The 12210-nt window shown below is 35.5% G+C and overlaps 1 protein-coding gene across 1 annotated transcript in view; it reads right to left on the bottom strand.

Annotated features, from left to right (window-relative positions):
• The window catches only part of LOC128638993 (protein eva-1 homolog C-like), a 101525-nt gene that overhangs the window by 27855 nt on the left and 61460 nt on the right, over positions 1–12210 (bottom strand). Inside the window, exon 5 of the mRNA XM_053691134.1 lies at positions 11678–11821. Coding sequence (XP_053547109.1) covers positions 11678–11821 — 144 coding nt within the window. The remainder of the gene's footprint in view (positions 1–11677; positions 11822–12210) is intronic.

The following is a 12210-nucleotide window of genomic DNA, read 5'->3' as shown; positions in this document are numbered from 1 at the left end:
GGTGGCGGTGTCCGGAGCGTCAGATTAGGGGTTAATAATTTTATTATAGTGTTTGCGATGCGGGAGGGCCTCGGTTTAGGGGTTAATAGGTAGTTTATGGGTGTTAGTGTACTTTTTAGCACTTTAGTTATGAGTTTTATGTTACTGCGTTGTACCATAAAACTCATAACTACTGACTTTTAAATGCGTTAGGACTCTTGACAGGGTAGGGTGTACCGCTCACTTTTTGGCCTCCAGGGCAGACTTGTAATATCAGCGCTATGGAAGTCCAATAGAAAAAAAGACTTTACAAAGTTTACGTAAGTCGTTTTGCGGTAAGGCCAAAGAAGTATGCGGTCACCCTAAACCTTCAAGACTCGCAATACCCGCAGACGTAAAAAACCAGCGTTCAGACCTCTTAACGCTGCTTTTTTACCCTAACGCACAACTCTAATCTAGCCGCAACTTATTAAGCACAATTGATCAGCTATTACATTTTAGAAAAATACTTTCCAAATATTATGTTTTGTTTTTTTATTTAGTTTAGCTCAACGCTATTTCACAAGCACATATTATTTCATAGGTAGAGTTACAAACAACCATTCACTTTCTACTTGAAATAAGGATTAATTATAATTATAACTATTTTAAGTTTTTTTGACACTATGTATCAATTCACTAACACAGTAATGTTTTTCAGCAAATATTTGTTTAAGAATAGAGGTTGTCAGATACACACTAGTAGCGTAATTGTTACTTTCAACACACAACAAAGGGTTAATTTCACTAATTGTTAACAATATGTATTGTTCACCTGTTGACACCTCTATACCTCTCTGATGAAGTGTGTTTGCTCACACCAAACGCGTAAGAGGACACTTGTTGCACATGTTTGTGTTAATTCACGTTTTGTACTACCCTAATATCAAACTAGCACCATTAAATTGCATTTCTACTGCCTCAAACCTGGTTGGCTGTCTTCGTTTTTGTTGTACTTTACAGCGGTGAGGATCCGCAGCACAGCACCAGAGTTTCCAAGTCTTTGACCGGAGCAACAACCCATGACCAACACTGTGTCAGCAAGTGGGATTTCCTGATGCAGCGTACCTTCTCACGCAGGATCCGAGGCACACTAGCTCTACAGAGGCTGAAGTTTCTGTGTACAGAGGACGGACACATTTCCAGGGACTGGTAAACTTTACCGCTGACAAGCTGTTTCAATTCCTTGGGACGTCCAGGAGAAAGCTGTGCAATACACAGATGAAGGCGTCTACATACTATGGATTTACAGCAGGTCAGAACTTTACTTTAAGATTGTAGTTTGCTCTGCAATAAGCAACAGCACATGTTAAAGTTTTGGGACATTCTTGCCCAGTATACTTATACTCAAAATATCAGTTAATTCTTTTCTCTGCATATTGAACAATTTCTCTATTAACTCATCATTATATAAATTGTGCATCTTGGCAGAAATAAGTACTGAAGAAATTGTACAAAAACATAAGCAACTTATGCAAAATCTCATATCTAATGAAACCCCACATGTGCAAACAGAAAATGAAATTGGCAATACATTTTCATGTATTGAACAACTTATGTCTAAAGAGATTCGCTTATGGTGAGACATTGAACATCTTGAACTCTATTTAACCGAAAACAATATACCAAGGGGTTTAAGGATTAAAAAATATTCTTCTTTTATTACAAATATGCCTGAATTTATGGTTGAATGGAATAAGACACTAACTAAGTGTTCCCTAACTTTAATGCAACAACTGGTTAAAGGTTTTGTATGCATTGCACTATTCATATTAAATATTATATTATTTATATGAAATTCCAGCTTCCTAGTACACTATTAGTTTAGCTTTAACTGATCTCATGTATAGCTGCTTCTTTTTAGCGTTCCCTTGAATCTTTTATTAACAACTGGTTAAGCACAAAAAACAAGAAAGGGATGAACTTTTAACCCATGTCAAAGAATTATTTCATTGTATTTTTAATTTTGAAACAAGTGAAACATATGTAACATTTAAGAAACAGCTAGATGATACTATTGAGAATGTAAGTGTAGAATTATCTATGCACAAGGTTACTAAATATGAGAGGGACACTAAAGACTATCAATTGGATATAGTATATTCGGGGAAGGGAAATAAATCCATACAGAAATTTCACAAAAAGACCAAACCAACTAATGATAGTCAAAAGAAAGTCACTTTTACAACGTCTAATACATCTGGATCAGATCCAGAAACCAATAGAACATCTACTATGCAGACACAATTAAACCCTGATACCAACATCACACAAATACAAGGCACCATTAAAGAATTGATACACAAGGGACCTAAAACTAGTATACCTAAATCTACTCATTACCCCAGCAGGTTGGCAAAAAGCAAAAAGAACTGACCAATGTTGTAAATTTGTCTAGCTATGCTATTACTTCCTATAAATCTAGTCTGTTAACAAAAGGTTTAACATTTGCACTAATTAGGCACTTTAATCTATTTAACACAGTGGTGGACATCAATAAATTAGTGAGAAAAATGACATTGCAGAAATTTTATTTTACTGATGAAAATAACAGTGGAGATCAGAGAGTTTCCACTTCAAACACAGAAATACAATTCAACACAAAATCAACACCAAGGTTCACATAATTTTCAGATCTTTGTACACAAAATGATTTAATTTTACTTAAAGATGAATCTTTTACCCGTACTAATAAACCTCCTCATTCACATTTAAGAAAGACATCAGATTTCTACCCCATTCAGAATAGGGGTGATTACTTAGAGATATTTCAAAGAAATGTAACATCTGATTTAATAGAATTTGCTAGACAAGTGGAAACTAAAGAAATTAAACATTACAAAAATAATCTTACAGCACAAGAGATTAAAGCTTTAAACAATCTTGAAACAAAAAATGACCTAGTCATCACTGAAGCAGATAAGGGAGGTAAAATTGTAATACTAGATAAATCCAAATATGTATTAGAAGTAATTAGACAGCTAGATGATACATCTCAGTATACAAAACTTAGCATTAACCCTACAAACAAATTTAAAACTGAATTAGACAACATTTTAAATGAAGCAGTATATGGGACTCATTGATCAAGCTATATTTGATTTTGTAAAAGTAGATCAACCCATTTTCATCTTTAATAAATTTGCCAAAATAACTTGCAAACTCCGACTAGCTCTACTGACTATCATGACAAACTCAGCAAAACGACTAATTCCCAAAAACTGGAAATGCAATACACTTCCATCTATCCATGTCTGGAGAGAAACAACCACTCAGTCTCTCCAACTAGAAAAATATTGCTTTACTCGCAACAAACAAATAGCCGACTATCACTCGATATACTTTCTGTGGGAGGAATATCTTAATCAGACACCCCCCACACTCAAGACCACCACCCGAACATCCACTTCTTAAACTCACATTCACTGACCGCCCTTAGCTGACATACTAGACGCCTTCTCTTATTACCTTAACTTGGACAGAAGGTCATTTCAAGAGCCCGATAATCAATGACACAACAGTTTAACGCCTCTGCAGGAGCCATGTACGTATGCATATATATTTATACATCCATTTGAATTGTTTATTGTATTTTCTCATTCACTTAATTGAATTAATTTCTCTCTTACCTAGCTTAAATAACTTACCTATGCAATCTAAATTTGTTCATTGAACGATAAATATACCCACAACTCATATATGTCGAAAAAATGTATCATGTATCATGTATATGGAATCATTGTTATCACACTGTTGCATATGTAACTGTTTTAATTCTGCGTTGTAGGCAGTGATTTTATGTTCAATAAAGCTTTTGGGAAAAAAAAAAAAAAAGTAGATCAACCCAAGATATCAGTTTTTAAGTTATTCTCAAAATCCACAAGGTTTTATCAAACCCGCCAGGTCGACCCATAGTGTCCACTATAGGGACTCTAGGTGAAAATTAGGATAATGGTTAGATTTTTATTTACAACCAATAGTGACCCAAAGCCCAGGCTATATTAGAGACTCATATGATTTTAAACAAAATATCATTAAAACTAAATGGAAATCTAATTATATGTGGGCAACCATTGATGTCTCTTCTTTATATTCCAGTATACCCCATAAAGATATACTGTTAAAGTATACTAATTATGATATAGATTTAATTAATTTTCTAATTAAGATTACAAAATATTTGTTGACCCATAACTTTTTTCTGTTTGAGGGTATTTATTATTTACAAAAAAGAGGTACGGCAATGAGGGCAACATTTGCCCCTCATATGCAAATATCTTTATAATATGGTTTTAATGTACAAAAATCTTTTGTGATGAAAACCCTTTCAAACAGGAAATTATACATTATGGGAGGTTTATTGATGATATTGTCATTATATGGCAAGGAAATGATAAACAATTAAACTCTTTTATTGAATATCTAAACAAGAATGAGGTAAATTTACACTTTACATTTGAACATTCTAAAAATAATATGCCATTCTTGGATTTAATGTTGAACAGCGATACAGAGACAGGTATCTTTACAACAGAACTATATCGAAAACCTACATCAGGTAACAATATTTTAAGAGCTGACTCTTATCATCCAAGTCACATCAAAAAAGCAATACTTAAAGGTCACTTTATAAGGACCAAAAGAAATTGCAGTAATCAAGAATCATACTATAAACATGCTAATGATTTAGAGAAAAGTCTAATAGACAGGGGATACAATAATAGCCACTTCAATAAGATAACAAATGAGGTTAATCAAGGTAAATTTTATTTGTAACAGATAGTGTCCAAAGAGAAGCAAAAATTGATAAAGTAGTATTTTCCACTGCCTATAGCAACGAATACAATAGTATCTGTAGAATTATAAAACAAAAATTAGGCATCCTATGGGGTGACTAGAAATTAAATAAGATGTTGAAGAATAAATTAAAATTTGTCCCCAAAAAGAGTACTACATTGCAAAATAGACTTACTAGAGATTTTTTCCAGATCAGATAAACAGACAACATATTGGTTAACCCCAAAAAATGGTAACTTTAGGTGTGGGAATAAACCATGTAAAACTTCTACTCATATTGAAGTTTCCAACACCTTTACTTCAACTGTCACTCAAAAAACTTTTAACATTAATCATTGTTTAAATTGTAATTCTACCTTGGTGGTATATCTTATAACATGCAAATTATGTTGGATGCAGTATGTAGGTAGATCTACACGTATGGCAAAGGATTGTATTAGAGAACATTTATTATCTATGGATCAAGATCCACCAAAAACTCCTGTCGCAAAACATTTTTTGACACATGATAATCCATTGACACATTTTTCAGTCATAATAATTGATGAAGTCCCCAACAATTTAAAGGGAGGAGATAGACTGAAGGGCCTAAACAGAAAGGAAGCGTTTTGGATATTCACACTAGACACACGCAAACCTAAAGGTTTAAACTCCCTATGGGATGTAGATTTATATACAGAATGAAATTAATACCTTTTATATAAATACAAATTGCCCTATATTGTTCTTCATTATGACTTATATCATAAATAGAAATTAAGAATTACAAATTAAAAGTAAAAAAATGAAAGATCAAAATGTTTAATAATCCTAATAAAACAAAAATTGGAGGTTAATAGTTGAAGTAGTTATACTATATTTTGATTGGAGATGTAGTGTAGAACAGAGCTTTTTTCTATATATTATAGCTAGTTATACATTAAATTAAAGCTCTTTTGTTAATTAACACGTTATCTCCAAACAAACTATTTAATAAAAGGACACATGTCTCAATTAAACCCCCATTGTAATAGAAATCTTTATTAAGGAAAAATACATATTTTTAAAAAATATATTTTTTTAAAAAATATAAAAATATGTAAATCATTTCAAATAAGATTTAATAGTCTAACTATAAAGGTTATTCAAATACGTGAATATAAGTAAGGATGTGAAAAGGTTATATTAGTATGTGGTGCAGCAGACCATTGTGAATGAGTTTTCAGTTGTAATAATGGGTTCACATTATATGATTTATTAAATCTAAATACTAGACTAAAATAATAAAATGAACAAAAAACAGCACAAAAAATAAACAACACTTCATCTCATTTTTAGAAATTTGTTCAATATGAGGTTATAACATATAGTACTGCTGCACACAACATTCTCTAACACAATTCAACAACTGCATGTGTTTTATTATTTATTATTATTATTCAAAACATTTTAGTTTTTATATTTGTTATTTTTATTTGTTAAGACCAGAAATAATCATATTTTTTTTTTCCATATATGTTATAAACAGATATATCTGTTATCCATTATGCAAAGTCATATTGAATTTACAGGCTAGGAAATTTGAAACCATATTTTTTTTTTTTTATTATTATTCATTCATTTTTGTTTTTTTTTCAGATTCCTTAAGACTGTAACAAATATACGCCTAGATTTAGAGTTCTGCGTTAGCAGCAAAAGCAGCGTTAAGGGGTCCTAACGCTGCTTTTGGCCGCCAGCTGGTATTTAGAGTCAGGCAGGAAAGGGTCTAACGCTCACTTTCAAGCCGCGACTTTTCCATACCGCAGATCCCCTTACGCCAATTGCGTATCCTATCTTTTCAATGGGATCTTCCTAACGCCGGTATTTATAGTCTTGGCTGAAGTGAGCGGTAGACCCTCTACCGACAAGACTCCTACCGCCAAAAAAAGTCAGTAGTTAAGAGCTTTATGGGCTAACGCCGGTTTATAAAGCTCTTAACTACAGTGCTCTAAAGTATACTAACACCCATAAACTACCTATGTACCCCTAAACCGAGGTCCCCCCACATCGCCGCCACTATAATAAATATTTTTAACCCCTAATCTGCCGACCGCACATCGCCGCCACCTACATTATCCCTATGAACCCCTAATCTGCTGCCCCTAACATCGCCGAGACCTACATAATATTTATTAACCCCTAATCTGCCCCCCCCCAATGTCGCCGCTACCTTACCTACACTTATTAACCCCTAATCTGCCGACCGGACCTCACCGCCACTATAATAAATGTATTAACCCCTAAACCGCCGCACTCCCGCCTCGCAAACCCTATAATAAATAGTATTAACCCCTAATCTGCCCCCCCAACGTCGCTGCCACCTAACTTCAAGTATTAACCCCTAATCTGCCAACCAGACCTCGCCGCTACTCTAATAAATGTATTAACCCCTAAAGCTAAATCTAACCCTAACCCTGACACCCCCCTAAATTAAATATAATTTTAATCTAATGAAATAAATTAAATCTTATTAACTAAAGTATTCCTATTTAAAACTAAATACTTACCTGTAAAATAAATCCTAATATAGCTACAATATAACGAATAATTATATTGTAGCTATTTTAGGATTTATATTTATTTTACAGGCAACTTTGTATTTATTTTAACTAGGTACAATAGCTATTAAACAGTTATTAACTATTTAATAGCTACCTAGTTAAAATAATTACAAAATTACCTGTAAAATAAATCCTAACCTAAGTTACAATTAAACCTAACACTACACTATCAATAAATTAATTAAATAAATTACCTACAATTACATACAATTAAATAAACTAAACTACAAAAACAAACAAACACTAAATTACAAAAAATAAAAAAAGATTACAAGAATATTAGGCTAATTACACCTACTCTAAGCCCCCTAATAAAATAAAAAAGCCCCCCAAAATAATAAAGGTCCCTACCCTATTCAAAATTAAAAAGTAACCAGCTCTTTTACCAGCCCTTAAAAGGGCTTTTTGCGGGGCCTGCCCCAAAGTAATCAGCTCTTTTGCCTGTAAAAAAAAATACAACCCCCCCAACATTAAAACCCCCCACCCACATACCCCTACCCTAACCCAAACCCCCCTTAAATAAACCTAACACTACCCCCTTGAAGATCTCCCTACCTTGAGTCGTCTTCACCCAGCCGGGCTGAAGTCTTCATCCGATGGGGCAGAAGAGGACATCCAGACTGGCAGAAGTCTTCATCCTATCTGGGCAGAAGAGGACATCCGGACTGGCAGACATCTTCATCCAAGTGGCATCTTCTATCTTCATCCATCCGGAGCGGAGCAGAGCCATCTTCTTCCAGCCGACGCGGATCCATCCTCTTCAATGAATGCAACCGAATGAAGGTTCCTTTAAATGACGTCATCCAAGATGGCGTCCCTCGAATTCCGATTGGCTGATAGGATTCTATCAGCCAATCGGAATTAAGGTAGGAAAAATCTGATTGGCTGATCCAATCAGATTGAGCTCGCATTCTATTGGCTGATCGGAACAGCCAATAGAATGCAAGCTCAATCTGATTTTTCCTACCTTAATTCCGATTGGCTGATAGAATCCTATCAGCCAATCGGAATCGAGGGATGCCATCTTGGATGACGTCATTTAAAGGAACCTTCATTCGGCGACTAGGTGTCGGTTGAAGAGGATGGATCCGCATCGGCTGGAAGAAGATGGCTCCGCTCCGCTCCGGATGGATGAAGATAGAAGATGCCGCTTGGATGAAGATGTCTGCCGGTCCGGATGTCCTCTTCTGCTCGGATAGGATGAAGACTTCTGCCGGTCTGGATGTCCTCGTCTGCCCCATTGGATGAAGACTTCGGCCCGGCTGGGTGAAGACGACTCAAGGTAGGGAGATCTTCAGGGGGTAGTGTTAGGCTTATTTAAGGGGGGTTTGGGTTAGAGTAGGGGTATGTGGGTGGTGGTTTTTTTTGGGGGGGTTGTATTTTTTTTTACAGGCAAAAGAGCTGATTACTTTGGGGCATGCCCCACAAAAAGCCCTTTTTTGTTTTTTTTGTAATTTAGTTTAGTTTATTTAATTGTATGTAATTGTAGGTAATTTATTTAATTAATTTATTGATAGTGTAGTGTTAGCTTTAATTGTAACTTAGGTTAGGATTTATTTTACAGGTAATTTTGTAATTATTTTAACTAGGTAGCTATTAAATAGTTAATAACTATTTAATAGCTATTGTACCTAGTTAAAATAAATACAAAATTGCCTGTAAAATAAATATAAATCCTAAAATAGCTACAATGTAATTATTCATTAGATTGTAACTATATTAGGGTTTATTTTACAGGTAAGTATTTAGTTTTAAATAGGAATACTTTAGTTAATAAGATTTAATTTATTTTGTTAGATTAAAATTATATTTAATTTAGGGGGCTGTTAGGGTTAGGGTTAGACTTAGCTTTAGGGGTTAATACATTTATTAGAGTAGCGGCGAGGTCCGGTCAGCAGATTAGGGGTTAATACTTGAAGTTAGGTGGCGGCGACGTTGGGGAGGGCAGATTAGGGGTTAATACTATTTATTATAGGGTTTGCGAGGCGGGAGTGCGGCGGTTTAGGGGTTAATAACTTTATTAGAGTAGCGGCGAGGTCTGGTCGGCAGATTAGGGGTTAATAAGTGTAGTTAGGTTGCGGCGATGTTGGGGGGGCAGATTAGGGGTTAATAAATATAATGTAGGTTGCGGCGATGTTAGGGGCAGCAGATTAGGGGTTAATAGTATAATGCAGGTGTCAGTGATAGCGGGGGCGGAAGATTAGAGGTTAATAAGTGTAAGGTTAGGGGTGTTTAGACTCGGGGTTCATGTTAGGGTGTTAGGTGCAGACTTAGAAACTGTTTCCCCATAGGAAACAATGGGGCTGCGTTGGGAGCTTAACGTTGCTTTTTTGCAGGTGTTAGGTTTTTCAAACTGCCCCATTGTTTCCTATGGGGGAATAGTGCACGAGCATGTTTTGCCAGTTTACCGCTACCGTAAGCAACGCTGGTATTGAGGGTTGAAGTGGCAGTAAATTCGGCTCAACGCTCCCTTTTTGGAGCCTAACGCAGCCCCTCAGACAGCTCTAAATACCAGCGTTGTCTTAAGGGTGCGTTGGGAAAAAAAGCTGCGTTAGCTACGCGGGTCTTTACCGACAAAACTCTAAATCTAGCCGATATTTATTAAGCACAATTGATCAGCAATTACATTTTAGAAAAATACTTTCCAAATATTATGTTTTTTGTTGTTTTTTTTTATTTAGATTAGCTCAACGCTATTTCACAAGCACATATTATTTCATATGTAGAATTACAAACAACCATTCACTTTCTATTTGAAATAAGGATTCATTATAATTATAACTATTTTTTTTTTTTTACACTGTGTATCAATTCACTAACACAATAATGTTTTTCAGCCAATATTTGTTTAAGAATAGAGGTTGTCAGATACACACTAGTAGCGTAATTGTTACTTTTAACACACAACAAAGGGTTAATTTCACTAATTGTTAACACTATAAATTGTTTACCTGTTAACACCTCTATACCTCTCTGTCGAAGTATGTTTGCACACATGAAACGCGTAAGAGGACACTTGTTGCACATGTTTGGGTTATTTCACATTTTGTACTACCCTAATATCAAACTAGCACCATTAAATTGCATTTCTACTGCCTAAAACCTGGTTGGCTGTCTTCGTTTTGTAGTGTGTAGTATAATCTTATGCTTATCCCATGTAATGCCGCTCCGGTTCCAGCCACCGCTCCACTCTGTTGTCATGGCCATTGCCATGAATGTGGCGGCCATTGCCTTGGATGAGGCGGTTGTTTCTGGTAAGTGGTGAGGACGCTATCACTGCACGTCAAATCTCTCTGATGCAGGTCTGATTGCAGCTAGGTGCCCTCCCTGGCGTGAGTCTGCCCCTATGTAAGTACCTCTGTTTCCCTCATTCATTGCCCAAGTATGGAACTTATTTTGTTTGCTCCTGGGTGTTACTTTTGCTGAATTGCTGGATTCCTATTGTTACTGAACTCTGCCTGTCTGACCACTCTGCTGTTTAACCCCTGAATTGCTGGATTGCCTTATTGTTGCTGAACTCTGCCTGTCTGACCATTCCACTGGTTAACCCTTGAACTGCTGGATTGCCTTATTGTTGCTGACCTCTGCCTGCCTCTGACCACTCTTCTCATTGACCCTGTTCTACTGATACCTGGATATCCTACTTGTTGCCAGACTCTGTTTGTTCCTGACCTTTCTCTGCTTTACACTTATTGCCGTGAAGATCTTCCCTGCCTACCATGAGTACTGCTTATCTCATTTCTTGAACTCTCTCTTGATCTGGGATATCTCCTTATCCTTCCACTTGACACTGGGATAAGAAGACTATTCGCCAAGTTTGGTCTGATAGGGAAATATCTCATGAGTATTACGACCCAGGCATTCCCAAAGTCACCCACAGTATTTGTTCTTACCACCTCTAATAGTAGTTTATTCCATGAATCAACCGCCTTTTCTATGAAGAAGTGCTTCCACAAATTACTCCTGAACCTACTACCCTTCAGCTTGACATTTTATGACCCTTTGTTCTGGTGTTGCTCTTTTTGTGAAAAATACTTACAGCTTTATTAACCCTATTTATATACTTAAATGTTTTAATCATATCACCTCTTTCCCTTCTCTCCTATAAGCTATACATAAGTCATTGAGCCCATGTACCATTTATCCAATATTGAATCTCTTTCACGGAAATCTGTAATATATACCACAGCACATTGATTTAGTTGCACTTTCTTTGAGATTTTATTTGCGACACTCTAGGAAAACGCAAAAAAACAAACGATTTTCTTACTAGACTCACTCACCACATGTATAGGATACTGTCAAATGCTTCATTGTGCCTGGAAAACAGGGATCTCCAAAAGTCCTGGTGTCAGCGATAATGGTACAGTTGTGTCTACGGTGGCACCTTCTGAACACTTTTCTTAAGGATGTCTGAGCATAACATTCTGAAGTGATAGATATAAAGAAATAATATAAACTATGATACGGACAGTGGTTATTTAAAAACATATATAGAATGCATTAGTCCCAAATTGTTTAGCCTTGTATAATTCTATCTTGTTATTTAAAAATCTGCACCTAAAATCAACATTGTGACCAGATATACAATATGGGAGGTGTTTAGGAGTCTGTGGTAGGTTTGGAATCACATCTATTTTATGGATCTACTTTAACAGTTAAACATTTAGGAGTTGATCACAATCTATCATTTTATAATTATCAACATGTTAAGATAAAAAGATCAGCCATTTTCATTGTTTATAATCATTTTTTTCATTATCAGTTTGGTAAAAAAAATAGTTGTTTTCTTAGCATATGCCAGTCCTGTTTGGCT

The sequence above is a fragment of the Bombina bombina genome, chromosome 1 (genome assembly GCF_027579735.1).
Source record: "Bombina bombina isolate aBomBom1 chromosome 1, aBomBom1.pri, whole genome shotgun sequence".
NCBI lineage: Eukaryota > Metazoa > Chordata > Amphibia > Anura > Bombinatoridae > Bombina > Bombina bombina.
The sequence above is the reverse complement of the archived record's forward strand: the minus strand, read 5'-3'. Positions and strand labels throughout refer to the sequence as shown.